The sequence below is a fragment of the Apus apus genome, chromosome 3 (assembly GCF_020740795.1).
Source record: "Apus apus isolate bApuApu2 chromosome 3, bApuApu2.pri.cur, whole genome shotgun sequence".
NCBI lineage: Eukaryota > Metazoa > Chordata > Aves > Apodiformes > Apodidae > Apus > Apus apus.
In genome coordinates this window covers 34,575,597-34,603,476 of record NC_067284.1, presented here as the reverse complement: position 1 = coordinate 34,603,476, position 27,880 = coordinate 34,575,597, and the positions used below count along the sequence as shown (strand labels likewise).

Sequence of the window (27,880 nt, the reverse complement as noted above, 5' to 3'; positions counted from 1 at the left end):
AAAAAAATATGAACAAATATTTTTATATGCAAAAGTAGACTATTTGGGTAAACCAGTCAAATTTTCAAACCTGAAAAAAGAGGCAAAAAGTGACTTATATGTGAGCTGAAATATGATCTGTCAAATGGTTCTTTTTTGTGGCATTTTAAGAGCTATACTACCTTGTTGTTGTGCCCATTGACTAATAATGAAAAATATATTATCAGAGGGTGGCTTGAGAATTATTTACATAATGTGAAAAAAAGAATGGCAAATATTTTAAAATTGCTTTCTAATTGTGACTGTTGCTGTTACCAGTATACAAGCAAATGTATGTTGTGTATAGATAAAATTAATCATTTATCCTTTTATGATTAATTTCCCCAAATGACATTTCAACACTATGATATTAATAGGATTTTTAATGAATATTGTGTTGTAAATGCTCGCGGAGTATCCCTGATCATTAGTATTTGAACAATGTAATGTAAATCATATATATAAAAAGTAGCCTCACTAAAAAGGATTCTGCTTCTGTGTTGCTTATTTGTATACAGCAACCATGTGTGCATTACATGTATTATATTCTCTTATGCGTTTATTAGAAAGTATTTTATCTTTGGTTTATTTTTTTCTACTCTCTAAAAAAACAACTTGTTTCTTAGCAGAAATTTATTTTCTTTTATTGACATGTTCTAGAGGCATTGAAAATTAAATTAACCAGAAAGGAACTAAATTTGATTGCATGATGATACAAATGCATGTGAATAGGTCTTTAGATGATGTCTGCTTGTTCATGAGGTTTTATACTTCAACGTTGCGTGTAATTCTATCTTTAAGAAATTATTTTTTCACTAATTAGACATGTGGGCCTTAAAGAACTGACTATTTTATTTTGACCAGCAAGTAGTTTGAGCTAAGATTTTTTTGCATTCTTACTCTAGTTGAAGTAGATTGCCTGAGTTTTTGTTGTCTGTTGCAGTTTATTGATGTTACAACAGCCGCTAGAAATTATTGTTAAAATGCTAAGCAAATTAATGTCAGTAACTTGGAAGAACAGAACTGTATGAAACTGAGTAAAGAAGACAGCTGTTTGCTGTAAATGTACAGGTGATTCACTTGGAAATTTTCAAGATGGAATGGAATATGCAAATGCTTCCTACCTCTTCTGCTTCCACCTTTTCCCAGTTTTGAAAACACTTTCAATTTAATTCATAACTTAGTCAATAGTATAAATTTTAAGTTGGGTTGTTTCACTTTAAATACCCTCAGTGTGTTGTACAAAAAAAATACTAGTATTGTACCAATAGCTGATGACTTCAGCTTGGGCTATTTTCATAGACCAAATTATTTGATCATGTTCAGCTTTGGAGATATTATCTGTTAAAAGTCAGATATTTATGGCTGAATATCTTTGATTTACTACCAGGAGAAAATCTACCACAAAATATCAGAACAGGGGTTTTTTTGTTGTTTTGGTTGTTGGTTTTTGGTATTTTGTGTTTGTTTGGGGGTTTTGTAATTTTATTTTATTTTAATTATGTTTTACCATTCCTATCTTCCACAATGCATACAGGACTCTGCCAGCTGATAATGGGTGGGCAGGTGCTGAGCTACAATCCTGTTCATATTACATGCTCATGTTACCTAGTTCATCCTCCCTCCAACCTGTCTTCTTGCTCTGTCCACCTGTTGCTTTCTGGCATTAATTGAGCCCTCCATCCTACAAAGGCATATTCACACACTTTGCCTTCTTTATTCTGAATCATTTCAATGAAGACAATGGCCTTTAACCACCATGTTTCTGTTTAGACTTAAATCTAGCTTAAATCTTCGTAGGCCTCTCCCACGCATGACAACTCTTTAGCACAGGGAATGGCTTTTGCTAAAGGACTTAATACAACATTGCCTCTGTTAGCTGTTGCTGTGACCCTCACAGCTGTTCAGGTGAGGTAGAGGCACCAGTGTGAGCCCGTGCAGACCTAGGTGTGACTGGGTCATTTTCTGCAGTCATCGCAGTGAGTCAGCGATGGCCTGCTCGTGTTGCCAGATCTCAGTACACGAACTCAATGTGGAGGTACTCCTGCCTTTCAGGGTTGCGAAGGACAGCAATGGTATCCTTACTGGTATCCTTTCTGACAAAAACAGTCAACATTTAGATCTGTAATTTTCCTTTTTTTTTTTTTTTTTCCTGTCAAACATGCTGGAATGCAACTGGAGATGAAGTTTGGAGTGATCCTCACCTGCAGCTACAGTCAAGCCTCCCCATTCCTGAGCCTGATCACAGAAAAACTACCCAGTGGCCAGCTGCAAGATCATTTCATTTAACTTGACATTTGAGATCGTGTACAGTCTGAATTCAGGTCAGGATGAGGAGCTGAACTGCTTTAGTAAAGAAATCAGATGATCTTTTGAGATTTGTCAGTAAGCGTCAGTTACATTTTCTCATCTTTCTGGAACTCTCTGTCACATATCGCTCTGTCCACTGAATACAGTGGTCTCTCCTGAGAGATGGAGTGGGATCCAGAAGACAAAATGTGACTTAAGTCCTTTTTAATAGATAAATTATAAATACTGTGCTGAAAAGCTGCAGCACAACACTAGTGTTTCTCCTTTTCTGGAGTACATCTGTGAGATCAACATTTCTTCTGATTCTGTGTGACATGTATGTGCTGGACTGGTCACACAGCATGGATTATGTTGTCAGATGCAGCAGGTAGATACACTGATCTCCTACCATTATATGTGGCTCATATAGCTATAGTTATATAAGTTTGGGATAAGACCAACAACACTGAAGAAAAGTCGGGCAAAAGTGTGTCCAAGCAAGATTAAAAGTGGTACTGGTGAGCAAGTGGCTACACTTGGAAGAGCTTATGTCTACCATGTTGTCTTGAATAATTCAAGTCTTAACCTAGGGACTTCAAATAACTGATGAACCAAGTTGCCATGTAGCTGAATCCACCAACAGTCCTTTCAGTGCACCCAAACTATTCCATCCCATTCTATCAGACCGTGATATGCGTCAGGTATTCATTAATTCTTAATGGGCCAGACTTTTATGAATACTTTGATGCTTGAAAACTAGTTAGTAGAAAGCTAACATCAGGTCAGGGTATTGTGAACACATGAGACCTGTCTTTCTTTTCCACTACCTGACATTTCCTGAACTTCTTGCATATAGGTCAAAACCACAATTCTAATTTTTAAAGTTCCTTTAGCTGTGGGATGGAGAGCTGATTACTACATTCCTCCAAGACGCAGAGGACTGTGAAGCTGGTGGTGTTCAAGACATTTCTTACTCAATGCTGACCCAGCATCAGTGAATGAACTGCAGTGGAGTGAAGAAATGCCAGGTTGTTGACAAAGAGTAACGCACATTTTTTGGGGCCATCTCCTTTAACCTTAGCACATAGCAATATGGACATTAAAAATACAGAAGGCAAAGAAAAGAGTACAGAGAGAGAAAAAGAGCTGGTCTGCTAAAACAAACCCAGAGTATTTTACATATATGCATTTCATCTTCTGTGGTGAGGATGAATATTTGACAGGTGTGTGATTGTGTTGTTCACTGCACTTGGATATCAGGATGCTCCTACGTGGAAACCAGGATAGTGGAGAACAGAAAGGAGGGGATGATCGACAAGGCCATTTGTTTCAGTTTCATCTGAGTGAAGGATGGAAGAGCTGTGACAAGTGTTCTTTGATCTTGAGGGGGAAAGACAGATTATTCTCTGATGAGGCAAATGAGTCAGAAGAGGAGTTGGCCTTTGTTACTACAGAGGTCAGTACGTAAGCCCTTGGGTGAGCTGAAGGAAAGCTACATCCCAGTGAGGCACCAGTATCTGCGGGACAGGGCAGTGCCTTGTGCCAGATATACTTGACTTGTGGTAGAGAAATCGGCATTAGCAGGAGAAATACACTGTGCTGTTGCTCATACAAGATGGTTTCCACATGAAAAGAAAACAGCATGTTTTATTATGCTTTATGGCACAGTACTAGATGCCTTTAACAAAATACCTTGAAGTATCTGCATGATATATTTGTGACATGGCCAAGTTAACACAGCCATAGGAACATTAACTTTTGAACTTCCTGACTTTCTTTGCTTTAAATTTCAGCTTCAAAGTTTACTTTTTTTTCTTTGCATTTGTTGGCCCTGGTTAGTTTTGAAAAGTGGGAGGAAAGAAAATAGATTCAGGTTTTCTGAAGGGGCACTGAACTCTATGCATATAACAGGAGATAACTTGCTATTCCTTTGAATACTAAACAGTAACTCCAAAGCAGTTTTGATACACCTAGTTTGCTTATGATATTTCTGTGGAGCTGAGGAATCACAAGATTAAATCTAGAAAGCATGGCACAGCATGGCTCTTTTCCTACATCTCAGTATGTTTTGCTTCTGAAAAGAGTTCAATGGTATTTGGGAATACTGAGATTTTAAAAGCAAACACTTACAGCTAAAAAAAAAAAGTGTGACCACAACAAATCTGGGGGAGATCATGGAACCATAACTGGAGAAAAAAAAAAGAAGCATTTTTACATATCTAGATTAACAGTGGTGTCTCCTAGCTAATATCCAGTTTGGAGATACCAAGGAGGCACGAAGGATATACCTATAGATTCACCTACACTGAGACATACTGCTGACTTGAAAAGGCAATAAAAGGCTATAGGCTTGTCTGTAGTGTTTTTTTAAAAAAGAAAGTGACAGGGAGGGAGGTTGGGAAGAAGGAAGAGAAAGAGACAAAAGCAATGTGAGAGAGGAAAAAAAAGGTAGTGCTTTAGTGTTTCTTCCTTAATCTGATTTAGGCAAAAAATAAGCTTCAGGCCGGTGGAGCTTCCCTGCCTTTTGCAACTGCTGAATGGGGAGCTAGCTTCTTTCTTTCTTTCTTTCTTTCTTTCTGTCTTTCATTCTTTCTGGGAAGGAAGCCAGCCTGATGGCCCATCCTCCCAGCAAGGCAGGGGAAAGTGTTCTGTGAGCTGCAAGCTATTAGGTAACCTAGGCTGAAACAAAAAGTGCTATTGTGGTATGGCATTTGCCCTGCCTGCCCCACCAGTTTAGGGAAGGCGTATTTCCTTCTTTCATCTTATACAAACAAACAAAAAGGAAAAAAAGCGCCAGTTTTTCCCTCAGTGCATGTATAAATGCATGTAAAAATGTAGAAGACAGTACTTCACAGGTTCCAATTGCTTAGATTATGACCTGGCCGTCACACCCTCTGATATTTTTCAAGTGCACTTGTGCCAAAGGCAATTTAAAATGTGTTTTTAATATGTTTTCAGGTATAAAAGACTTGAAAGAAGCTTAGAGCTCTGAACTGAGTGATCCCATTAATCAGGTTGCAAAAACAAACATGTAGGAAACCCTTCCACTAGCAAGAAAATACCAAGAAAGTTTTGACTCAGAAGATAGCATATGAATGAGAAAATTGAGAAGTTAAATTTGTCACATATTTTGTCAATTTATGTCATAAATACACCTTAATGACACCTTCTGAATTTTTTTTAATAGAAACAGTTTTCTATTGGATAAATCTGATTTAAGTAGCGCAAAGGCTTGTCAATGATAAGACTGCGTGGTGTTCCTGAAAGAAACTATCACCACGGTCTCCCTTTAAGTATGAAAAAGGCATTTACCAGGATTGATTAAATCCCTGTTTACTTCAGTATGTATTGTGTTTACTTCACTATGTATTGTGCACACCAGCAAGGACTCTTGTGTGTTGCTGCTCATCATCCCAGCCGGAGGAAATCAGATCCAGGGGAAACACAATATTGCTTTGCAGCCTCTTGGCCTGTCTGCAGGCTGGTTTCTGTCAAAGTTGCATCCACACTATTCTCTGCAGAAGTTTATACAGAAAATCTAAGACCTTGTGGGAGTGATGAAGTGTGTCAACTCAAAAAGTGGAGGCATTTAGCAGATTAGTATATGCTTTGTAAGTGATAGCTCCTTCTTAAAATGCTTGGAGTAAATGACTGGTTCAAAGAAGCTGCAGGTCTAAATTATGAAACTTTAGCAGGAGCTTTCTCTCTTCATTGCTGTAGTCAGTGTTGCAGACAAAGACGATTTCACAGAAGTGATGAGACACATAGGCTCTGTGGGACAGTGTGAACTCCCACACTGTAGCAGCAGCTTTCCATTTCCTCAATGTTTTCTCCTCTACCTGTCCTCTTCAGGAGCCATTATTCACAATTTATCCTGGTATAATTCCTCTCTCTCTGAAACAGATGACTACCCTCGCTCAGGTGAAATACATCTGTATCTTTGTGGTAGATTTAAAAAAAGCCTAGATAGATTTAGACACCTGAACTGTAAGTATTTTATACTAGATGTATCCCCTCTGGATTACTTTTTGTGGCAAGTTAGATGCACACCATGTAGAGTTGCATACCCGAGTTACTGCTGTATTGGTCTGGGGAGAGGTAGGGGAGACAAGAAGGTATTAATGACATTTCATCACATTACACATTTCATCATGAATATGTCTATCTTAAGAAAGATAGGCATGGAAAAGAGAAAGGAGCCATGGTGGAGCAACAAAGGCTTCCCCAGGTCCCATCACTTCCTCCCACCCCTGTGCTTTGCTACATGTTTGAAGCTCCCATGCATTATCCACAGGGTTCTTACTCCTTTCATCTCCAAAAGCATGGAAATGTGTCTGGTTTCTTGAATATGAAGACTCATGCTCTGTGCTACATAAAATATGACAGTCAGCTTCAGCAGTTTGCTTCCATGCTCAAAAAGTCAAAATAATTTTCACTTAGCTTTCATTTTTCACTAAAAAAAAAAAAAGAAAGAAGAGGGGAACACATTCAAAACTCAGTCTCTTTTGATAAGAGTTGTTCATTTGAGTTGACAGCATAACAATTCCGTTACTAAGAAAATGGAAGGTACCATTGAGCAGCTAATCCTGTACAGTTTTTGTAAAAAAATACTTTATTAGTAAGTAAATTCAGTCCTGTGAGTTCCTGTTGATTTATCCTTGAAATGGAGTTGCTTCGTATAGGTTGTTTTTCCTCATTCTTCCATCAAGAAATTAAAACTACTTTCAGAGCTGCTGAGATATGTTTCAGTTAAAATACAGCTATGTACAGTGTCTGCATAGTGAAAAATTGGGGGAAAAAATCAATTTTCTATTGCTTCAAGGTCTTTCACTCAACAGAAGCAGCAGTGTTTGAGTTTTTAACTGTCAGAAAGGTACTTAAAATGTGATGGGGAGTAGCTATATAGCATTACATTTTTATATACTTTTCATTTAATTTGATACTACCTTTTCATACAAACTCTTTATACTATTATGTGAGCTTTTTATTATTATTAGGCTTAAGTAACTGAAACCCGTATGAGACCCATGGAAGTGTAGCATAACAGTGATTTACTGTGAACAAAATCAGTGAAGAATTTGGGATAATTCAGAATTCTTTTCAGATTTTTCTCTGGCATCTTCAGTGTTTGTTTTTGCAGCTTCTCTGAGATACTGTCTTCACAAAACATACATAGCTATAGCATTCTTCAAATTTAGCCATCAAAAAGCTGCTTCATTCTCAATAATATTTGTATGTTTCTTTAAAAATCACTTTGAAAGCATATACATTTTCAGAATGGCTGCAACGTATTATTGGTTCCCAGCAATGTATCTTTAAGCTAGTCCTGGCCCTGTTTTTTGTAGGTCAAGATAATGTCATCATTTTTTTTATGGTAGCAATGAAGGGTGTCGTGGTAGCAAAGAAGACTTTTGTTTGCTAGGCATTGTACAAACATCCTCTGTGCTGAAAACTTTGTTGTCAAGGTGGTTATAAAGCTATATGTAACTGGAGTCAAAGTCACTTATTTTTCTTTACTATCCATTCTCATAGCAGTGTTACATTCATCCTGAGCCATATTTTCCTCATGTATTTCCATCAAACTTTTCCCTTGAATTCCCCATCCTCTCCTGGGATCCAGGATCCATTCCATAGGTGTGGTCCCTCTTGCTGGACAGAGAGTAGAAGCTGGTGACATTTCACCAGGGTCATTTACTGTAGGGAACCATTTGGGTGGTATAAGCACATCTGCTCTTCCCACAGGCCGGGCCAATCAGAAATGGCGGTAGCACAGGCTGAGCAAGCACACAGACGTGCTTGGAGATGTCTTTGGGTCTGCAAAGAGTATTTTTCCTTCTTCATTCTTTTCTGCTTGACATGAGAGCTTCCATAGCTTCACCAAGTAAAGATGTTCCTCCAGACCCAAAACATTGCAGGCCCTGATCACCCCGTTGCAATCCTACCCATTTGGGAGAGGTGCTCAAGGCCATATTTGATACAGTAGATGAGGGAGCTCAGCAGATTCGTTGCCAGAGTAATTTACTGCTGATGTTGCAAGATTTTTCAGCTGTGCTTATTATAAGGAGGGACTTCTCACCTGTGTTGCATTATGAGTTTAATGCCTAGTGTGTGTGCAAGAACACCTCGTAGAGCAGGACCAGTTCATGGGTTAGCATCTAGTACAATGAGGTCCAATCAAACCATGTTAAAAGGATGTTCATGTTGCAGAGGAAAACATCAGAAGGAAGGAAACCTCAGAATTAATGTAGCCTGTGGAAATCCAGTCTCTTATCCATAGTGCAGCTTTTATTACATGACATACTAGGCTTTCCAGTGGATGTCTCCTTTTCTCAGCAAATGTGTAGTTAGATTTTTCTTTTTATGTTCCTCAATCTATATTTGTTAAGCAGGAACCATCCAAAGTTCATACTTAATCTAAAATAATTTCTCATGTAAATATTTCTCATATAGCTTAATCAAAGTTCTTCAGTGTTTAATAAATGCATCTCTTTCACAGAGCCCTGGTAGTATCAGATGCTTAAAACATGTTTGAAACAAGGCAGAGAAGAGGGTGTAAATTGTATAAAATGTTGACTCTTTTTTTCTGTAATTTGATTCAAATTAGACCTTCATTTTTCTGGATAAACACCACATTTGTACACCTTCTTCTAAGAGTGGTATCTGCAGTGCAGCTGGTGAAGCAGAACTAACCTATTACTCTGGGCAGACTGGTAACTGAAGAGTTTACTAGTGATTTTCACAGATATTTGATGAATGCTCAAGCTTGTGTTTGTGGTGTTAGTCCGAAATCTAATTAGAGGAGAGGAGAGCAAACTGTGCTGTGCTGTCCCATCCCAGCAAGTCCCAGCACGCTTCCACTGTCCACACTCCACCCCTCCATCTGCCACATTTTTTTTTTCACCTGGCTGCTGCTCTCCTCTCATTTTGCCCCCTGAAGGTTCTGTTCTTATTTTGTCCCCCAATTTCTGTTCCCCCTCTCTGTTCCTGTTTTTCCTCTGATACTCCCTGTAGTTGAGTCTACAGGGATTTTCTGTTTCAGAGCATTGCCTGGTGGTATCTGCACAGCAAGAGATGGGACTGACAAAGCAAAGAGGGGCAGTTTCCTGATGTCACTGGGGCTCCTGGCTCTTGGAAGACATAATCCTAAGTCTTAGTTGGTGCCAGCGTCTTTGGGATGAGAGTATTCACTGCACATAGAGTCTACAAAAATTCAGGAGCTGGACTGCAGCAGGAGTCCACTAATGGTGTGAAAACAGTACTTTTAGAAGCTTAGAAATAAACAAATTTGGGCACCGTATCACGGAGGTGATGATTCCTGAGTACCAGTACACTTGGGACTGCTCCCCATTCTAGTTTTTGGGATTCTGCTTCCAAAATTGCAGGCACTAAAGCCACTCAGCAGCATAGTGGCATGACATTTAAAATATGAACACAACAGCATGTTTTTGTAAAACTTTGAATTTAAGGATTTTTATGTGAAATGTTTTAAACACTTTGTGGTTGGCAACTCAGGTGGGAGATTTCAATGTAGCTCGCCAAATACAAGTCCAACTGAAATTGGTATCTTATCACTCCTGTGAATGATTCTCAACATGCATATAACAAAAATAGCGAGAAAACCTGTATAAACAGAGAGGAAAAAAAAAAGCAAAATAGAGCAGGAGTAAAGAAAAAGGTTCTTTTTATAGCATTTAACACATAAGAATGTGAATAAATGTGGCATTAGTGAAAGTTAATTATTTTGAAAACAGCAAGGCAGATCCAGAGAAAAGCCGCAGCTGAAGACAAAGGAAAAAGTACTAAGTATTTGATCAGAAGTTTTCACAGTGATTTTCTGTTCACCTTCAAGGTTGACATAGTTTTGTGAGTAACAAAATGTGTGTTGCTGCTTGAGTAGCCTTAAAGAGAAATGGTATTCATTCCATATGGCCACTTGGAAGAAAATCACATGGCTGTTACTAGTTTAAGAAATAATATTTTTATTTATTAGACCTTTTCTCTGGAAGAGAGACCCTGAAGAGACACAATAAAGTTTACATTTAGTCTCAAAGGAAAAGACAGGTCTATGCAGTGCACTTATGCTGCATGTTTCTTCAGAGAATTGTCATAGACAAACTGCATCATTTATATCCCAAGCTGAAAAGCTGAAATATTCTTTAAAAAAAAATATTTTGTTTTTATTACAATATTCTTGAATGCAAAATAAAAACTTCCCCCCTCCCCATGAGTTTGCTCCATCTCGCAGGAGATAAGTGGTTTTGATACAATTGGTCTATTGCTTTTCTGCTGTTCCCTCTTAAAGTATGCTAAATTTTGCCAGGTTAGTTATTTTGTTTGATTGTTTGTTTTATCTTCACCACACAGAGATGATCTTTAAGTTTTTTTAATTACTTGGTAATTATGGTCAAAGCAAGATGCAGTAGCAATGTGAGCAGGGGTGAGTACCAATGTATTGCTTAGCTGGGAGAAAAAGCACTTGTCATCCCTGCCTAGGAAATCCAGGGTTCTTAGTATATTGTGTATGTTAAAAGTGCTCGGATAACATCAGTGTATGTTTGAATTATCTTTGGGCTTCTGTTGCAATTGCTCACCAAAGGGCCTGCCATCACTTTGCAAAATCAGGGTGTTGGGATGTGCTGGGTGACTGTCAGACTTTGCAGCAACTGGTTCAAGTCAGACCAGGCTGCTCAGAGCTTCATTCAAGCCTGGCCTTGAATGCTTCCAGGGATGGGGCAGCCACAACTGCCCTGGACGATCTGTTCCAGGGTCTCACCATCATCACACTGAAGAATTTCCTCCTAATGTCTAAAATAAATCTCCACTTTTCCAGTTCTAATCTCTTACCCCTTGTCCTATCACTGCAAGCCCTTGTAAATAGTCCCTCCCCATCTTTCCTTTAGCCCCTTCAGGTACTGGAAGGCCACTAAGAGGTCTTCCTGGAGTCTTCTCATCTCCAGGCTGAACAGACCCAACTCTCTCACCCTGTGTAGTGTTCCAGCCCTCTGATCACCTTCACGACCCTTCTCTGGACCTTCTCGTACAGGTCCATGGGTCTGAATCTTTATGAGATGGTGCCTGTGAGCTTGGGTTTATGTGAGCCTTTCCTCTCTCCCAGCCTGAGGCACTGCTGCCTCTACGTCTCTCTGATACACTGTGACTAACAAGTCCATAGAGTAGCACAGCAGGAACAGTGAAGAAACAATCCAAAAGGAGGTACCTTAGTGGTAAGGAAACTAATAGCTGGATAGGCTGAGAAAAGCTTTGTAGTAAAAAGCAAGCAAAAAGTAATTAGAAAATCATCTTTAGTATTTTGAATTACATCTGTTATAATAATAAAGACAGTTATATCAGTTTCATGGGGAAATTTTCATTACTACTACTGTGATTTCTATGAATAACTGTGTTTGCAACCATATTATTTTTTCAGTATCTAGAATGAAAATGAAGAAGAAAAATGACCATCTATAGAACTATGCTTGTACTCAGACATGACTGAGTGAGGTTGTGTGGCATTCAGTTGAGGTATTTGAGGAAAATCCTTAGCATTAGCTAAACCTGTTTCTCTTGGAGTTGATGAGTATTTTGCCAATGACTTCAATAGTAGCAAGTCACAGTCACATTTTTTTAGCTAAAATGCTTTTAAAGTAGCAAAGAAGTACAGAAGAATCTCTTGATGCATGTTATTCCCAAATACTGTAATTGAACACTTTCTGATTGTAATGGGAATGTTCTTTTTATGGTGTCTATCACATCAAGTGAGTCTGAGTGGCTGTGATGTTTCTAGGTGGCTTTAAAAATGGAGTTTAGAAACCTCCCACACAGCCCTGGATTCTGCATTACCACACAAGGGAGAAAAATGTTTGGTTTTGTTGGTTTTTTTTTTCTCTGCTGGAACTACAAAAACTTTAAGTTACCAGAAGGTACAATTACATTTTTGCAGAAAATCCTGAAGATCCCAAGGAGACACCTAGTCTGCAAGAGAAAAGGTTTTTTTATTTTTATTTGAAAGTGTAGGGTTTTTTCACCTTTGATTAGCTAACAGCAGTGTATTGCAAAGATTAATATGGAGGTTGAAATACCTTTCATGTAGTTATATATTGCAAATATGTGTGGAAACGGTTTACATGCTCTTTGATGTGTTAGGAAAATACAGTTAACATACAGTTAGCAGATGTACAAAATCAAAATTAACTTCAGAATTATTTAGCTAACGCTGTGCTTTGCCCCAGAATCTGGTGTTTATTATTGTGAGCATTAGCAGGAAACAGAAGCAGTATCAATTGGGAAAACATTTCTTTACTGAGCTGAGAACAGTATGGCTTTCTCATTTCCAAGTGGGGAACCTGGCTCTTTGGTTTCTTTGTTTCTAGTCAGACTACTCCCAAGCTATTTTAGCCGAGCATTTTACATACTAATGGAGCCTGGGGAAGTGCGGTTGGCAGCTGTTCATGGGATAATAATGAAACACACTGTTTAGAGCTGCATACTGCTGCTGTAAAACGCGGGAAGTATTTTATAGAGATGATGGTGAGCAGAGCTGGATCCACTTTGAGTGCTGTAAAGTGCGTGAACCGTGAGCGAGGAAGTTGTGTTTCAAGTGAGAGTAACTGGCACTCGTTTGCTTTTGCAGGTAAAGAAACCGTGTACAGAGTCAGATGGTTCAGAGCCGCAGAATCCAAGGTACGGTACCAGAGGGCAAACGCCAGCTGACCAGGGGGTCAGACCTGCTTTGCAGAGAACCAAATGATTGGATTAAATTTAATGGTTTTCACTCTGGAAGGGGTTGGTTTTTTTCCCTTTTCCCAGTTGAAGATGCACCTAGGTTGTCGAGTTTAGGGGGGCTGTAATGCTGAATTGTCACCTTCAATTAAAAAAAAAAAAAATCCTATCAAATACTGTAGGGAAATCTGTGTAACCAAATCTCACTTCATTTGTTGTTTGTTGTGGTTTTTTTCGGCATATGTGAGTCTTGAAGTTTACTGATAATATAGCGTATTTGGGAAAATTTACCTGTATCAAAAGTGTTTTCACTTACACAAAACATGCCACTGTGTTCCTAAGTTGGGAAGGGGACATTCATTCTTTCTAGAGAAGCTTTCCCAGTTAGTCTTTGCTAATTTCATGTACATAGAAAAATGGATTAAATTTCCATGTTTTGCTCATATATGTATGTATATATGTAATTTTGAGCAGGTAAAGTAGTATTTGTTTTAGATCTGGCATCAAGTGTGCATTTTCCTGCTGATGTAAGCTATTGAGTAACAGTGGATTATTTTCTTCAGGTTTTGTGGCTTGAAGTGCTTTTGTCTTTGTCTTGCCTCTGTTCAGAAGACTTAACTCAGTTTCACAAAAACTCAAACACTTTAGTTGGGAGGGGAGAGCCACAAAACAAACCTGATGTCAAACTAATACCGTGATTAAAACTCAGAAGAGGCAAGTAATTAAAGGTTTGCCTCCAAATCCCATCCCTAACTATGTCTTTGTGCCATTGTTGCAGGAGGATCCTCTGGGGTTCACCTGCAATATCCAAGCCCAATATAATACCTGTGGCTTGAGCTGTTCTGTGCACCATCTGAACTGCTTGGATTAGATTTCATGTCAGTCATTAACACATTCTTTCATTTAGTTTGGTAAGAACTGAACATATTTAAGGAAATACAAAATCCAGTGTCCAGATATGTAGCAATTTTGCTCTGGACTTCAGTGGAGACATGTTTTGCCCTTCAGTCATCATTTAATAACTTCTAAATGAAAAATATCTGCTTTGCTGCTGTTTTGGATTAAAATATATTATAAAGGTCAAGCTCTTTCTAAGTGTTTGACAGGATGGAGAATCCCAGTTTAGCAAAAAACTTGTGCATGTGCATAATTTTGAGTGTCCAGCTTGTCCAAATTAGACTGTTCTATCTCAAGTCTTGAAAAATTATGAAGTCTATGGTCTGGTGTAGTTTCATCAGACAATGATACTGCCAAACACTGAGGACCTAGAATGTGCTGTCATTACCTCTGCACATCAGAAAATGTCTTATGAGCTGTAGTTAAATTCTTCATACCAAGTCTGAGGATCCATAGAATCACAGAATGGTAGGGGCTGGAGGGGACCTCTGGAGATCATTGAGTCCACCCCCTCTACCAGAGCAGGATCATCTAGGCCAGGTCACACAGAGATGCGTCCAGATGGGTCTCGAAAGTCTCCAGAGAAGGAAACTCCACAACCTCTCTGGGCAGCCTGTTGCAGTGCTCCATCACCCTCACAATAAAGAAGTTTTTCCTCATGTTGAGGTGGAACTTCCTGTGCTCCAGTTTGTGTCCATTGCCCCTTCTCTTATCACAGGGTACCACTGAAAAGAGACTTCAGATATTTGTAGACATTAATAACATCCCCTCTCAGTCTTCTCCTATAGGAGAAGGGAAGAACAGGATAGTTTTTTCCTCCCATGTTAAAAATAGTCATTCTGGAGGCGAAATCTGGTAGTTTCGGTTTTTTAAAGTGTGTTTTTGAACAAAAATGCATTTCATTTTGAGATCTACAGGCTCGATTTGAGAATTTATCAGATAGAGTTGGGATTAATGTTACTGGCCTGAGTTGGTGTCGTGCTGTGGATGCAGCCTGAGGCAGGATTTTTTGGTCAGATCTGGATTGGCGATGCGACTTTGGTCTTGCAGAGGAATTTCTGGCAGCCCTTTGGCTGGAACAGCACTAGAGGGCACCGCGAGGCACGCAGAACTTTAGAGCCTGAAGCAAGGTAATTCTTCTCTAAACAAGGCTTAAGTGAAAACATTGCACATAAAATGAAACATCAGCATAAAAATGAATGCTGGAGACAAACAGCCTTACAGAATAGCTCCTGGCTTGGGACCTAAGGCCAATATCATTCATTTATTTAGCTAGCTTTATAGTCTGTTGGTTTTGGATTTGAAACTATTACAATAAATGCAGATGGAAAGTGTTTTTACAGTAGGGAAGTAATTAAATTGGGTGTGGGAACTTTGTCAGGAGAATTCTTGGAGTGACATGTGTGTATCAGCAGATTCTTTGTCTTGCTTGGCCTTGGTTTGTCTTTTAGAAAGAAACATTCAAACTGCAGATGTGACTAGTAAATTATTTTTTTAAGGAATTTACTAATGTACGCAGCATATACAAAAATGCCTTCCAGAAGTGCCCAGCTATAAATGCCATAAAAATCAATCTTGCCAGCATTTATTTATAGAAATGGTTGTTATCTCAACAGACAGGTAAACTACACAGGTGGAGGGAGGACAGTATTTAAGAACTGAGGTTGTGGTGGACAGGTGATTTGCAAACACAAAAGGAAACATGCATGACTCTTCAATATCTCTGTCACAAATTTCAATTCACAAATGACTTGGTCTTACAAATTCTGTCACAGTTTCTTGCAAGTTATTTTGCTAAATCCCTATGAACTGTTTGTGAATAATTCCATCAATAGTATCAATATTATGGCATTCTTTCTTCGTTATTTAATAAAAAAAACAAGTTCACCCTGCAAGTCTGGATATCCATCCAGTCATACACCATTCTCATAGCTTTCTGGAGCCAGAGTGTGAGACAAAAGCACTAAATGGTTGGGACTTGCCAACCATCGTACGACAGGTCTGGATGAGGCAGGAGTAACATGCATGGGTGACAACTCTGGCACCTATATCAGATTCAGTAGTGAGGTTCAGAAGAGTAGTTCCTGTGATCAGAGCCTATAAATATACATTGTTCTTAATTTTCTTTAAAATGGTACCAATCCCAAGTATGTTGAATGGCTCCTACAGGATTTAATGTCCTCCAAGAATCACTGAAGTGTATGAAAGTTAACTTGTTCGCAGTTATTAACAAGCTCCCTTTTTACACAGATAATAAAATAAGCCATTTCAATTCTAACAAGGGAGCATTTTGTTGCCTTAAAACTTGCAAGCTACACTTGTTGCCTCATACCCCAAGAACCTGCTGCAGAAATTAGTTAAACACTAGTAGTTAAACACTAAAACACAAATTAGTTAAACACTAAACACTCAGCTACAGCACATTCCATTTGGCCACACATCCCAGGGCAGCATCTTTCTTTGAGGTGACAGACTGCTTGATAAACACATCTCTGCTACCCTCAAATCCAACTTCCCTTCCCACCAGGCTTGGCAGAAATTCCACTGTGAGACCAAAGTCACATCAGGAATTGAGATCTGACAACAAATATCTGGATTTGATGGGCTATAAAATGAAATGAGGAGGAGAGAAAGGAGAGGAGAGGAAGTCTTCTGCTGCATCCTCAAAGTCCTCTAGTTATAGGAAAAAAAATCTTGCATTTTTACTCTCTGGAGAGGATAGAAGAGTCCACAGCGTAATGAGGAGATTTTTCTGATAGCTGAAACAGTTCCTTTTTTTCCTGGAAGAGTAACAGAAAATGACCAGATATTTAATATCCTCTCCCTCATTAAACCATGATCTTAATATTGTGAAGATGAGCTCTATGGGGAAAAAAGGAAAACTTGAATATTTTGACCAATAACTTGGGATGGAAATTAGATGACAAATTGACTTGTGAAAATACATGGTGATGTCAAAAAGACATTAGTTCTGTGTGTTCACAGTAGGGCAATGTATCTTTGTACTGGTGAGTTAAAACTAAGCCCTCCATTCTTGTTGCGTAGTTGTCACTAGACATTTTTGGATCTGGTTATCTCAAGCTATAGTAATTCTTCCTGAGTTGTCTTTTCCTTTATGGTGGTTTTTTGTTGTGGTTTTGTTTTCTTTTGTGTTTTTTTTTTAATTTATAAAAGCAAAAGAAAGAGTAAAGAAGCCATTCTTAAGCAAATCCTCCCTTTTAGAACTTTAGCATAATCAAAGGCATTGTAGTTATTCATTCCTATGTATTACTGAATCCACCAGTGATGATCACTGGTAAATATTGAATCATATACACACAGTTGCCAGATAAGCAAACTGTCAAAAAAAAAAGAACAGAGGGATCTTTTATGTGTTTAAAAAAGGTCTCCAATATTTCAATTTAATACGGATTTCAGGGAGGCTCTTAGCATAGATTGCAGCTGTTCATCAGATGATTGCTGTTCTGTTCTTCCACACCCACACTGCCTAAAAGTGCATCACATAGTAAGATTTAAAAGACAGGAATTCCTGTTTCTGTTTTTTCATCTTAAAAGTCACTCTCAAAACTTCTGAATGAGAAACAGGCTTTCACCTTTTCTCACTGGTCCCATTTTTATACCTACTCATGTTTTTTTCATTTGTCAGGATATAGAGGATATATGCACATACGTGTCCATAGACAATTGCTGTGATTAATGCATTTGCAAGTAAATAGATAGTACTGAATGCCAGTGAGAGCTACCGGAGTTTTCATGTTCAGTTCACTGGACCAAGGTTTGTTTCCTCTGCAATTTGGGGGCAGTGTTGTGAGTATGATGTTCACTATACTTGCTGTACCTGAGCTATGCTAATAGTGTATGCGTGCCTTAGTGAACAGTGTTTTTTTCATGGGCATCCGTATGTTTAACAAAAATTTAAAGGAAAATACCATGTGTCTTCTGCATCTTAGTCTGGACAACCAGATCATTAAAAATGTTTTTTTCTCAACAGTTCAGACTGTGTAAAATGTACCTGAGATTTCTCTTTCATTGACTAATTCCCTCAGCAAGACCTTCACAGTCTTGTCTCAGGGTGATGATGATGGTTGATTCTTTCAGTCAGGTATTGGCTTCATTTGAGGAAATGACATATTGAGAGGACTGTGACTTAGACTCTGAAGGTGAGATTGATCTCACCCTGAAGTAGATGTTTAAGGTGGGTCCTTCCAAGATGCCATTTATCTGATCTTCTATTATCTGTGAAGACAGCTTACTCCCTTTTCCTGAGCAACCATGCAGACTCCAGCAGCAATCACCTGTTTCACTGCTGATTACTTAGATACACCTAGATACACTTAGCTAGGTACGCCATATGAGCAAAGGCAATGAAAGCATTTTTTTTATTATTTTTCAGATTCTGCTTTACTGCAAAACTATTCTGTTCTAGATGGGAATACATACAATAATAAAATTATTCTTTAGCCAGAAAGAAACATTTTGTGACAAGCTGCTAGCATTTCCTGTGTTGGCGGAAAACTGGAAGGAGGAACATTTACAGCAACACAAATTTCCTATGAAAAGACAGAATAAATAAAGCTGAAATTAAAATATTGCCACAAGCAATTTTAGGAACTGGAAGAAAAAATCCAGTCAACAGGAGAGAGAGTATATGTCTGCCAGAATATAGCATTCATGTCAGTGAGGCCACTGTAGTTATAAACACTTAGATAAAAGTTTGGCAAGATCAAGCCCAGACTTCTCAGTCAAGACAGTGGCTGGAAAAAACAAAACAAAACACAACATATCACAATTTTCCAGTTTAAAAATAACTGCATTGTGCAGTAAGATTTCTCAAAAAGGCTGTTCTCTGGACACGCAGGCTTAGCTTGCAGTCAAGAGAATGTTTTATACAAATCTGTTACTTATTAAATATGTAGTGCATGTAGGTGGTTTGAGTCAATCAAAATAATCTAGTTAGTGAGATGACTGTGCAGATACATGGAACTGAATGACATACAGCACTCACGACAATTGCATGACAGTTGCTACAAGTATGTTGCCTTGCTATGCAATTTGTCTTTCCAGGCATGTAGTTTTTGGGCAGAGCCAGTCTTCCCTATTTTTAGAGCAGTCTGTGTGGTATCTCTCTGCCTGCTGCATGCTGATGTTCTCATTTGTTAACCTTAGAAATCTGGTCTTCTGATTACCTGAGACCTATGGAAGCTGGTCACTGTCTGCCCGCTGGTTTTTGTTGGCTCTGGATCAAGCCCCCTAAGAGTTCTAAAAATATATTTGATATGTTTACAGAAATTTCAATAATCTATTTAGAGTGCAAACACATGGTAACTGATGACATCACAGGCAAGTTTTTGAATGGTTTATATTAATAGATCCCTGTGGCTTTAACAATAAAATTAATGTATTTTCCATATTTCAGGTCTGTCACAAATTCCTGTATTTTTTGTTAAAATCAGACATTAAATATTTTCTGGCTTATTAGTGATACTTTCTCTGGGTGTTCCCATGCCAGATCACGTCAGACTTCGGTTAACCTGAATCAGTGATAGGTCAGACTTTGGAAAAAACAAAAGCAACAAACATCAAGAAGTTTTGAACACCTTTTGGAAATGAGTATTGATGCACTGGGGAAAACAAAAAAATAATAAAAATAATAATAAAAAAGATAAACCAGATTTTAACAGAAGTGTTAGTAAAAGTAATTTGGAGATTTTTGCATTTTCCCTTAAGTGCAAGTACATAGTCTTTTTGTCTAACATCACATACCAGGAAAGTGCAGAGCTTTCTAGTATGGGTTTGTGCTGCTGGAATGCAAGAACCGGCCACTGCTAATAATTCAAAACCTATTTTAAAAAGAGAAACATTCTAATACATCTAGGAATGTTAATTGTTGGTAGAAATACATACATAGAAATACTAAATACTATTTATGACATAGAGGAGATGATACAAAGTGCTATGCAAATGCTTGCTGCAGTGTACTAATTTAAAGGATATCTTTTATTTGCTGTCCCTTTAGAAATGTGCTATCATTTCTGCTTGTTTAGGTATATTTTTAAAATGTTTAAAATGTTATTGAATAGTGGTTTGAACCACCTACTCTTAACATATTTAATGACTGCTTATTTTTTCCCAGTTTTCACTCAACAAAATCACAAATATGTGCATTACAATTTTTTTGTCTTTTATATGTATTTTTTCACTGGATATGATCTTATGTCTTACATATCTTAAGTAAATCCCCTAAACATTAAGGGTTTACGAAAGCCATTCCACCTGGTACAAAGTATTACATATGTCTTGGATTGAGGATTTGAACCAGAGTATCCTGTAACCAGAACACATAAATCTAGTCCCTTTTGCTATCCCAGACAGATCTGTGAGAAAATTTTCCATCATCATGAGTAATTATTAGCTTACAGACTGCTATTATATGAACAATGGTGGTGACTTCCAGGATATTGCTGTGTCCACATTTTTTTAAACTCTTCTCATCATTCTTTCTTCCGTATGCCCTTCAGAGAAAGGAAGGGTTTTTTGTTATTTTGTGGGGTTTTTTTATGCATGCTCATGGTTGATTGTGAGGGGGACTGGAACCATCCCATGTATTTGTATAATAAATAGTTTTGACAAAATTGTGACTGCCATCACAGGCAGTGGAGTGATGAGTGCCCTTCAGCCTAACTGCATGTTAGTGCTCTTTATAGGGCCTGGCGAAAATGAAACTCTGGAGCTGTGTCAATATCTAAGCATTAAAGACAGTTAAGAATCAAGAAAACCCTCAACAACTAAAAGCAGAAAAAGGATTAGTGAAGAGCTGAAAAGAAGGCAACTAAAAATTCCAAAATTTCATTTATAAGAAGCACACTAAAACCAACCTGCTCATAGTAGTAACTTTCAACCAGGAATGGCAACCTATAAACAAAAATATACACAAGCAATTTAATATTAATGCTATAATCAAAGACTCTGGAAAGCACATTAAAATAATTAATTTAATCCAGTAGTCATCATTTCAGAACAACTTGTGATCAGCACAGGTATGACAGTATGGGGTGCAGTTCTTCCATTGGTATCTCCCATCCTCTTTATTATCCCTTTTATACATAGGTGCTGTTGCACAGCATAACTTGTGCAGCTACAGCAGCTATTTTTACACCAGGCATATATGATAAAAGTATATGTTCAACTGCCTTTTCTATTGGATGAACAGGTGGCACAATGTAAGATACATGCTGATGGCTGCATCAAAATAAGTGTGGCCAGTGGGTCGAGGGAAGTGATTCTGCCCCTCTCTCTGCTCTGGTGAGACCCCACCTGGAATACTATGTTTAGCTCTGGAGTCCTCAGCACAGGAAAGACATGGACCTGTTGGAGAGGGTCCAGAGAAGGGGCAAGAAGATGATCAAAGGGCTGGAGCACCTCTGCTACAAAGACAGGCTGAGAGACTATTTAGCCTGGAGAAGAGAAGGCTCCAAAGAGATGTTATAGATGCCCTCCAGTACCTGAAGGGGCTACAGGAAAGGTGGGAAAAGGCTTTTCACCAGAGAGGGTAGTGACCTGACAAGGGGTAATGGTTTTATATTGGAAGATGGTAGATTTAGGTTAGATATTAGGAAGAAATTTATTGCATTGCCAGCAGTGGCAAGATGTCAGGCTGGCAGTCGCTGGCCTAGCTGAAATTAATTTCTATGCAAATTAATTTCTGTGTGCAGGCTGAGAGAATTGGGATTGTTCAAACAGAAGGCTCTGGGGAGAACTCAGCAGCCTACTGGTACCTGAAGGGGGCCTACAGAAAAGTTGGGAAGGGACTTTTGACAAGGGCTTATAGTGATAGAATGAGAGGTAATGGTTTTAAGCTGGAAGAGGTTAGATTCAGGTTAGGAAGAAATGCTTCAATGTGAGGGTACTGATACACTTGAACAGTTTGCCCAGAGAGGTTGTGGATGCCCCATCTCTGGAAATGGTCAAGACCAGGTTGGATGGGGCTTTGAGCAACCTGGTCTAGTGGGAGGGGAGTTGGAACTGGTTGATCTTTTTAAGGTCCCTTCCAACCCAAACCATTCTGTGATTCTATGTAAAGTAAGTATATTGTTGCTCTGCAAATCTGTTGAGCAAAATCCAAGTGATTGGAGTTTAAAAGATGAGCATTTACTCTGAGAATGAGCATTTGTTATACTTCCCTCTCCCTCTCTGTTCTTCTTACCCCTACGTCCCATTTTGACTAGTTTATACTGAATCTGTTGATCTGCTAACTCATTGTACTTTTAGGTATGCCTATTCCTCTTGGATTTTGAATCTATGAAAATGAGTGCATGTATTTCAGATATTTAATAATTGACTAAATAATAATATTTATATTATTTAGTATATCATACATTAGTATAGTTTTATAAAATATTAATCATACTTTAATAATAAAACAGTAATAATAATTTAACATTTTTGAACCTTCAGGAATGTCTTGGGATAGGGTAAATACCATTTTTGAGTTAAAGAAGTTAACCTAAGATTATACCTGCAAATATATATTAACTGAATTCAACCAGATTTTGAGCCATAAATTGAACATGTTGATTCCTAACATGCAGCCCATGCAATCACAGTGAGAAGGAGCTCTGTTTCTTTCTTTCTCCCTCGATCTATTTTTTGCTCTGTTATATCACACTACAGCAGTACACAGGAGAATTAATTCTGACTCTGTTCCAGCTGCTTTGACCTCTTGGATAGTCAGAATATATTTTATCACTGGTGACTTTGAATAGTAAAAGTATTGGTTCCCCCTACTTAGCACTTCATATCCAGTCCTAGAAGAATGCAGATATTAAAAATATGTCTATTTATATTCGAATCCCCTAATCTGAGATTGGTAGTTTTGAAATTGATTGCTTGTTTCCTCAGATATTTTAAAGTGTAAATTCATAACTGGATTTTTTCCAACCCATGGAGACACACTTCAAATACCATCAGTCAGTCTGTGTACTTGGTAAGCATTTAACAAACACTATGCAGTTAGGATGCTGTGCTACTACTTGACATGCCCCAAGTCACTCTTTTGCTATGCTACTACATTCTGATCAGTCACTAGAAAAAAAAGTAATATAGGAAAGAAAACCAGAATTTGGAGGGGTTTTATGTACATTAAAACATAAAACCAAAACAAAACCAAAGAAATCCATATGAAAAGAGACCACACACAAATAAAGTAATTGCAAGTTTGCATTCTGTTTTCTAAGATCTGCATTTTCCACACATTACACACATGCATGTTAAAACTGTTTCACTTTTAATATTTCAGACTTGGTCTCCTCTCTTCCTGTAAGGTAGTCTTACCAGGGAGTGATTCTGTGATTCAGCTCTCTTCACACACAGCACCAGTCACCATTGTCCTCTTTTGGGAACAGAAGTTAGAGAATCCAGATGACAAGTAGAGAAAGAGACCCCTCTATAAGCAGCATCTGGCTCTTTGGCAGATTTGTCAAGCACTTCTGCTAATGGGTTTGGATTTGCCCAGGGGTCTTTTATGTGGTTGCATTGCAGATGGTCTGTCTGTTCTATCTTCTCCTTATGAATGCTTTTACTTAAAAAAAAAAAAAAAAAAAAGAAAAAAAAGGCAAAAAACTTTCATCTGATCCTCAGAATTTACACACTCCTTTCCAGCTGATAAGGTTCTTTATGGGTCTCATAAGATGCCTGTGCAGGCTCCTTTTTGTTAGAAATCACAAAGCTTTCCATATATCCAAACGTGTGTCTTGAGTTTTGTTGGCAATTTTGGACTTAGTTCTCCAGTTCAGCTGCCAAGAGATATAATTTACTATGATCTGAGTCTGTATTATTGTCAGATTTCTTTGGGAATTACTTTATCTCATTTGTAGAGCAGAGGTAACTTTACCTCCCCTTGAAGCATGAAATATACTTACCTTCCACTAGCTGCCCACCTTTGAAAACTGAAGTTCGAATCTGGATTTGTTTAAATGTGAAAATGGGTATGATGGTCTCAATCTAATTCATAGGGGAATCTTGTCTGCCATTTAAGAGAGGCCCAGGACTGAAGTAGCATGTCTGTGGGAAGGTATGTTTGGCAGGTCTATGAAGAAAGGCATATGTAGTGCCCAAATAAATAAAACAACTCCATGGATTGACTTTTTAGCAGAATTATTTATTCTGTGGTGTGATTGCAGAAGAGAGCAGAGGGAGAGAATATCCTGTTTGTTGAATTTCATTTTAGTTCTTTGTCAATTTACAGTTGAATCTCCAGTACTTTAATTTTTAAGGGTTTGGGGGATTTTATTTGCTTTTCTATGTAGAAGTAATTGGCAGGTGACTAGACATAAGATCATGTTTTATTCCTCTGTTATTTCAGGCTTATGTCTTATTTTTCTTCTAATTATGTATATTAAATTAAACAGAACCCCCCCCACTGTGCTCTCAAAGATGCCATGCTTTTCATGGCTTTCTCAAAATAATACTAGAGAAGGATATTCATTCTCCTTAATGTTTCATTACTATGGCGTATTTTGCAATAGTGCTATTTTAAAATTTGCTGAGGAACAAAAATAATTTAAAGAGCAATCATGTTATTATTAACATCTTCTACCTCAGTTCCCCCTCTCACAAACTAGGTTCTTAAGTACTGGGGGGCCTATGCTAAATGCAGTAAAGTTACCATCTGAAGTCTGCAATGTAGGTGTGTGTGAACTTACAAACCAACAACACTTCAGGGTCTGTTTCCTCCTGCCCTGCTTTTTCCTCAGGACTGTGGCAGAGGTGGATACCTAATGATTTTTAGAGGCTAGGCGATCTGTCAGAAGCCATAGCGAGGTCAAACCATTTGGTGTAAGCCAAGCTTTTAGCAGAGGGAGCTGTGAAGGACTGTTTCCAGCAGATAGGCTGCTTTCCAGTGCTGCTGTGTGGCTCTGCCCATGCCTTGCTCCTGTGACTCTGCTTGGGCAGGCAGGTACCCCCACCCCTCACTCGGTGCTGTTGGCATGCAGGCTGCTCTGGGACTGGTGGGGTTACAGATTTGCAATGGGTACCTGCCCCTTCTTGTGGCTCACTGGGATAATTCAGGGGAGATTGTGCCCTAGAATCCTCAGCGACATGTATTTATTGACTCAGAAAAATCACCTACTTCACCTCAGTACATGTATGCTATAGTCTCAAATTATAAAATGGGGAAGTTAAACAGCAAAGCAAAATGAAATATAATAATTTGATATCAATTTGAAAGGTCAGCCAGCAGGAGTACAATTGTCAGAGCATCGTTTTCTGTCTTGCTCAGAATGATAGGAATTGTTTTTAATGTAATTAGTTATTAAAAGTGAATACAGTAATCTCCTTGTCCTTTCAGGTGTACAGGTAATAAGGTATACTGAACAAAATGAAAAGAGAGGTGTGCAACACATCTAATGTGCCTTGCCATCCAGAAGGGCTGTGCCCAGCTAAACCTTATTACTTAACTGGTATGATCAGCTGCTGTAGCAGTTAAAACGTCAGGCAGCTAGAAAGTTGCACATATTTATTTTATATTCTAAACCTAGCTTATTGTTGTGACTTCAATTAGAGAACAGAAATAATTGCTTTTGACACAAACTGTTTTGAAGCCAAACATAATGTGCTCCACATGAGGTAAACTACAGAATATTTGTCTTGGGAGCCAAGGTTCAGATCAGGTTTAACTTTTAAGGGGAACTTCACTGTTAAAAGTGAGATGGGTTAATGTTTCCCATGTTAAGAATGCGTGCCAGTAACTGTATTTTACATTTACTAAAAAAAATCCAACCCTCCCCCCAAAAAAACAGAGAAGATTCAGAATGTTTGTGTTCTAATGTGAAGCTTGGATGAAGCATGAAAACTACAAGTTTTTGGCAACTCCTGTATGCGTCCCAGTCTGTCTTCATAACTCATCTTGTGGTGATGGATTAAGTTCTTGCAAGGCCTCTGTACTGGTGACTAAAGAAATTACATTGAAATGAGGTATGATAACTCTAATACAGCACACCCGAAAGAGCTTCTTTTCCCTTGAACAATCCCTGACAAAGAAGAACCACATTGCAATAGATAGTTTCAAATATAACAGACACAGACACAGGAAAGTTTGACACAACCCACCCTCTGCTCTTTTGTTATCTAAAATGTGAGTCCATACTTACGTCGTGCAGTCCAGGCTCCATTGAAGCCAACAACAAAATTCACAGCCTTTCATTCCTGATTTCCAAATTTTAGATTTGATTATACATTGTCTTACAAGAATAAGTTGACATTATTATATTGCAAATAATATTTTTATTACTATATTGCAATTAATAATGTAGATATGGATCATGCACCGGTATCTGGACGCAAGCATCCCGGCTGTCCCATCTTCACTGATGGTCATGTTTATGTGGTAGATCACAGGGAGCAATTATTTTCCCATTTGCTGAAAGCATACCTCCACCTACTGCACAGACAAGCCTGGAGTGAAGGGTACTTGGAAGGTACATATGTTCTAAACAGAACAGCTCTCCTGTCACCAAAGCGAGTTTCTTACACTCTCCAGCACCCCAGGAAGAGGTTTGATGAGTTATACCCCTTTCTGTCTGAAAAAGGTAGTGGGAAGATAAGATAGTGATGAAGTTATCACTAGACATTCCTCTCTCTCATGTGTGGATGAGTACTAGGGATTTGGAGGACCTTCTGTGCTTTGATGCTTCTTACCATCTCAATCTGCCATTAACATGTAGTTTGGAAGAGGGCACTTTCCTCCTGTACAACAGCAAAGGTGTTCATTTTCCTTAGGAAAGCAGGGCTTCAAACAACCCTTTCAAAAGTCCTCTCCTCTTTTCAACTAAAATAAGGTTGTCTTGCCATGAGGAACAGCACCTTGTGTTTTCCCTGAGGTGTTTTTGTAGTCACATGCAATAAGCAGTGTGGCTTCACAGGCTGTGCCTTACAAAGAACAGATTGGCAGCAGGCTAGTAATTTGCAGAGCTGATCATCTCCATATTCCCTTGTATATATGAAAAACAGTCTTTGTTGCTCAAATTAGACTTAAAAACACCAAAGAAAGACTTAATGATTTTCTGCAGTCATTGGGCTTGTTATGTGTTCTTACCTCCAGCCAGGTGACCTGTCAGAGGTGCAGAAAGGACTCTGGAGGTCCCGGCAGATTGTTCAGATGGGACTCCAAGCAGTTGTTCAGTAGAAGTTGTGGCGTAGGAAGGAAGGCCTCAGGCTTGCTGTTTGCATTTCAGCCATCTCCACAGAAGTGTTTGTTATTTGTTTATGACACAGATCATCATGTTGTAAGAACCACAGACTCTGCAAGTGCAGATCACATCTGGAAGTGATCAGAAGTGGAAATGGGAGCTGTTGGGTGAACTACTCTTTGAAAATATGGCCCCGTGATCCAAAGACCTGCATTTAGATCTTAAATATCTGTGAATCGGTAATCTGTATTTCATGTAAGTCAGATACGTGACAGCTCCCTGTGGAACTGCAGTGTCATTATCACTTCTGATTTATTTAAATGTTCACATAATGACTTCAAAACCTACTTTAGTCACCTTTTATTTAAGTAGCAGGTTAAACATGATTTTAACCTCCTGTGTGCCTTCACGGCTTTTCTGTTCGCACTGTGGGATGCAGCCTGCAGGCCACATGGCTGAGCTTCTAGCAGCGTGTGGAAGCAGCTGGGCCATGGGGTCATTGCTGCTCACGGAGCAGTGACAGCCACGGGTTTGGTGCGTGCCAGCTGGTGCCAAGCCATGCTCATAGAACCATAGAATGGTTAAGGTTGGAAGGGACAAAGATCATCAGGATCCAACCTCCCTGCTACGAGCAGGAACACCTCCCACTAGACCAGGCTGCACAAGCCTCATCCGACCTGGCCTTGAACACCTCCAGGGAGGGGGTATCCACAACCTCCCTGAGCAACCTATTCCAGTGCCTTACTACTCTCATGGTGAAGAATTTCTTC

At 38.7% G+C, this 27,880-nt stretch overlaps 1 protein-coding gene across 11 annotated transcripts in view; it reads left to right on the top strand.

Annotated features, from left to right (window-relative positions):
* EYA4 (EYA transcriptional coactivator and phosphatase 4) overlaps positions 1-27,880 on the top strand; it is a 153,281-nt gene that overhangs the window by 65,747 nt on the left and 59,654 nt on the right. For 9 of the 11 annotated variants that reach the window (XM_051614659.1, XM_051614658.1, XM_051614655.1 and 6 more), the window contains one exon: positions 12,938-12,987. The exons of 1 other annotated variant lie outside the window; for it this stretch is intronic. In XM_051614659.1, the coding sequence (XP_051470619.1) occupies positions 12,938-12,987 (50 nt within the window). Of the gene's footprint in view, positions 1-2,220; positions 2,343-12,937; positions 12,988-27,880 lie in introns of those variants that run through there. One more of the 11 variants, XM_051614660.1, reaches the window with a different exon arrangement.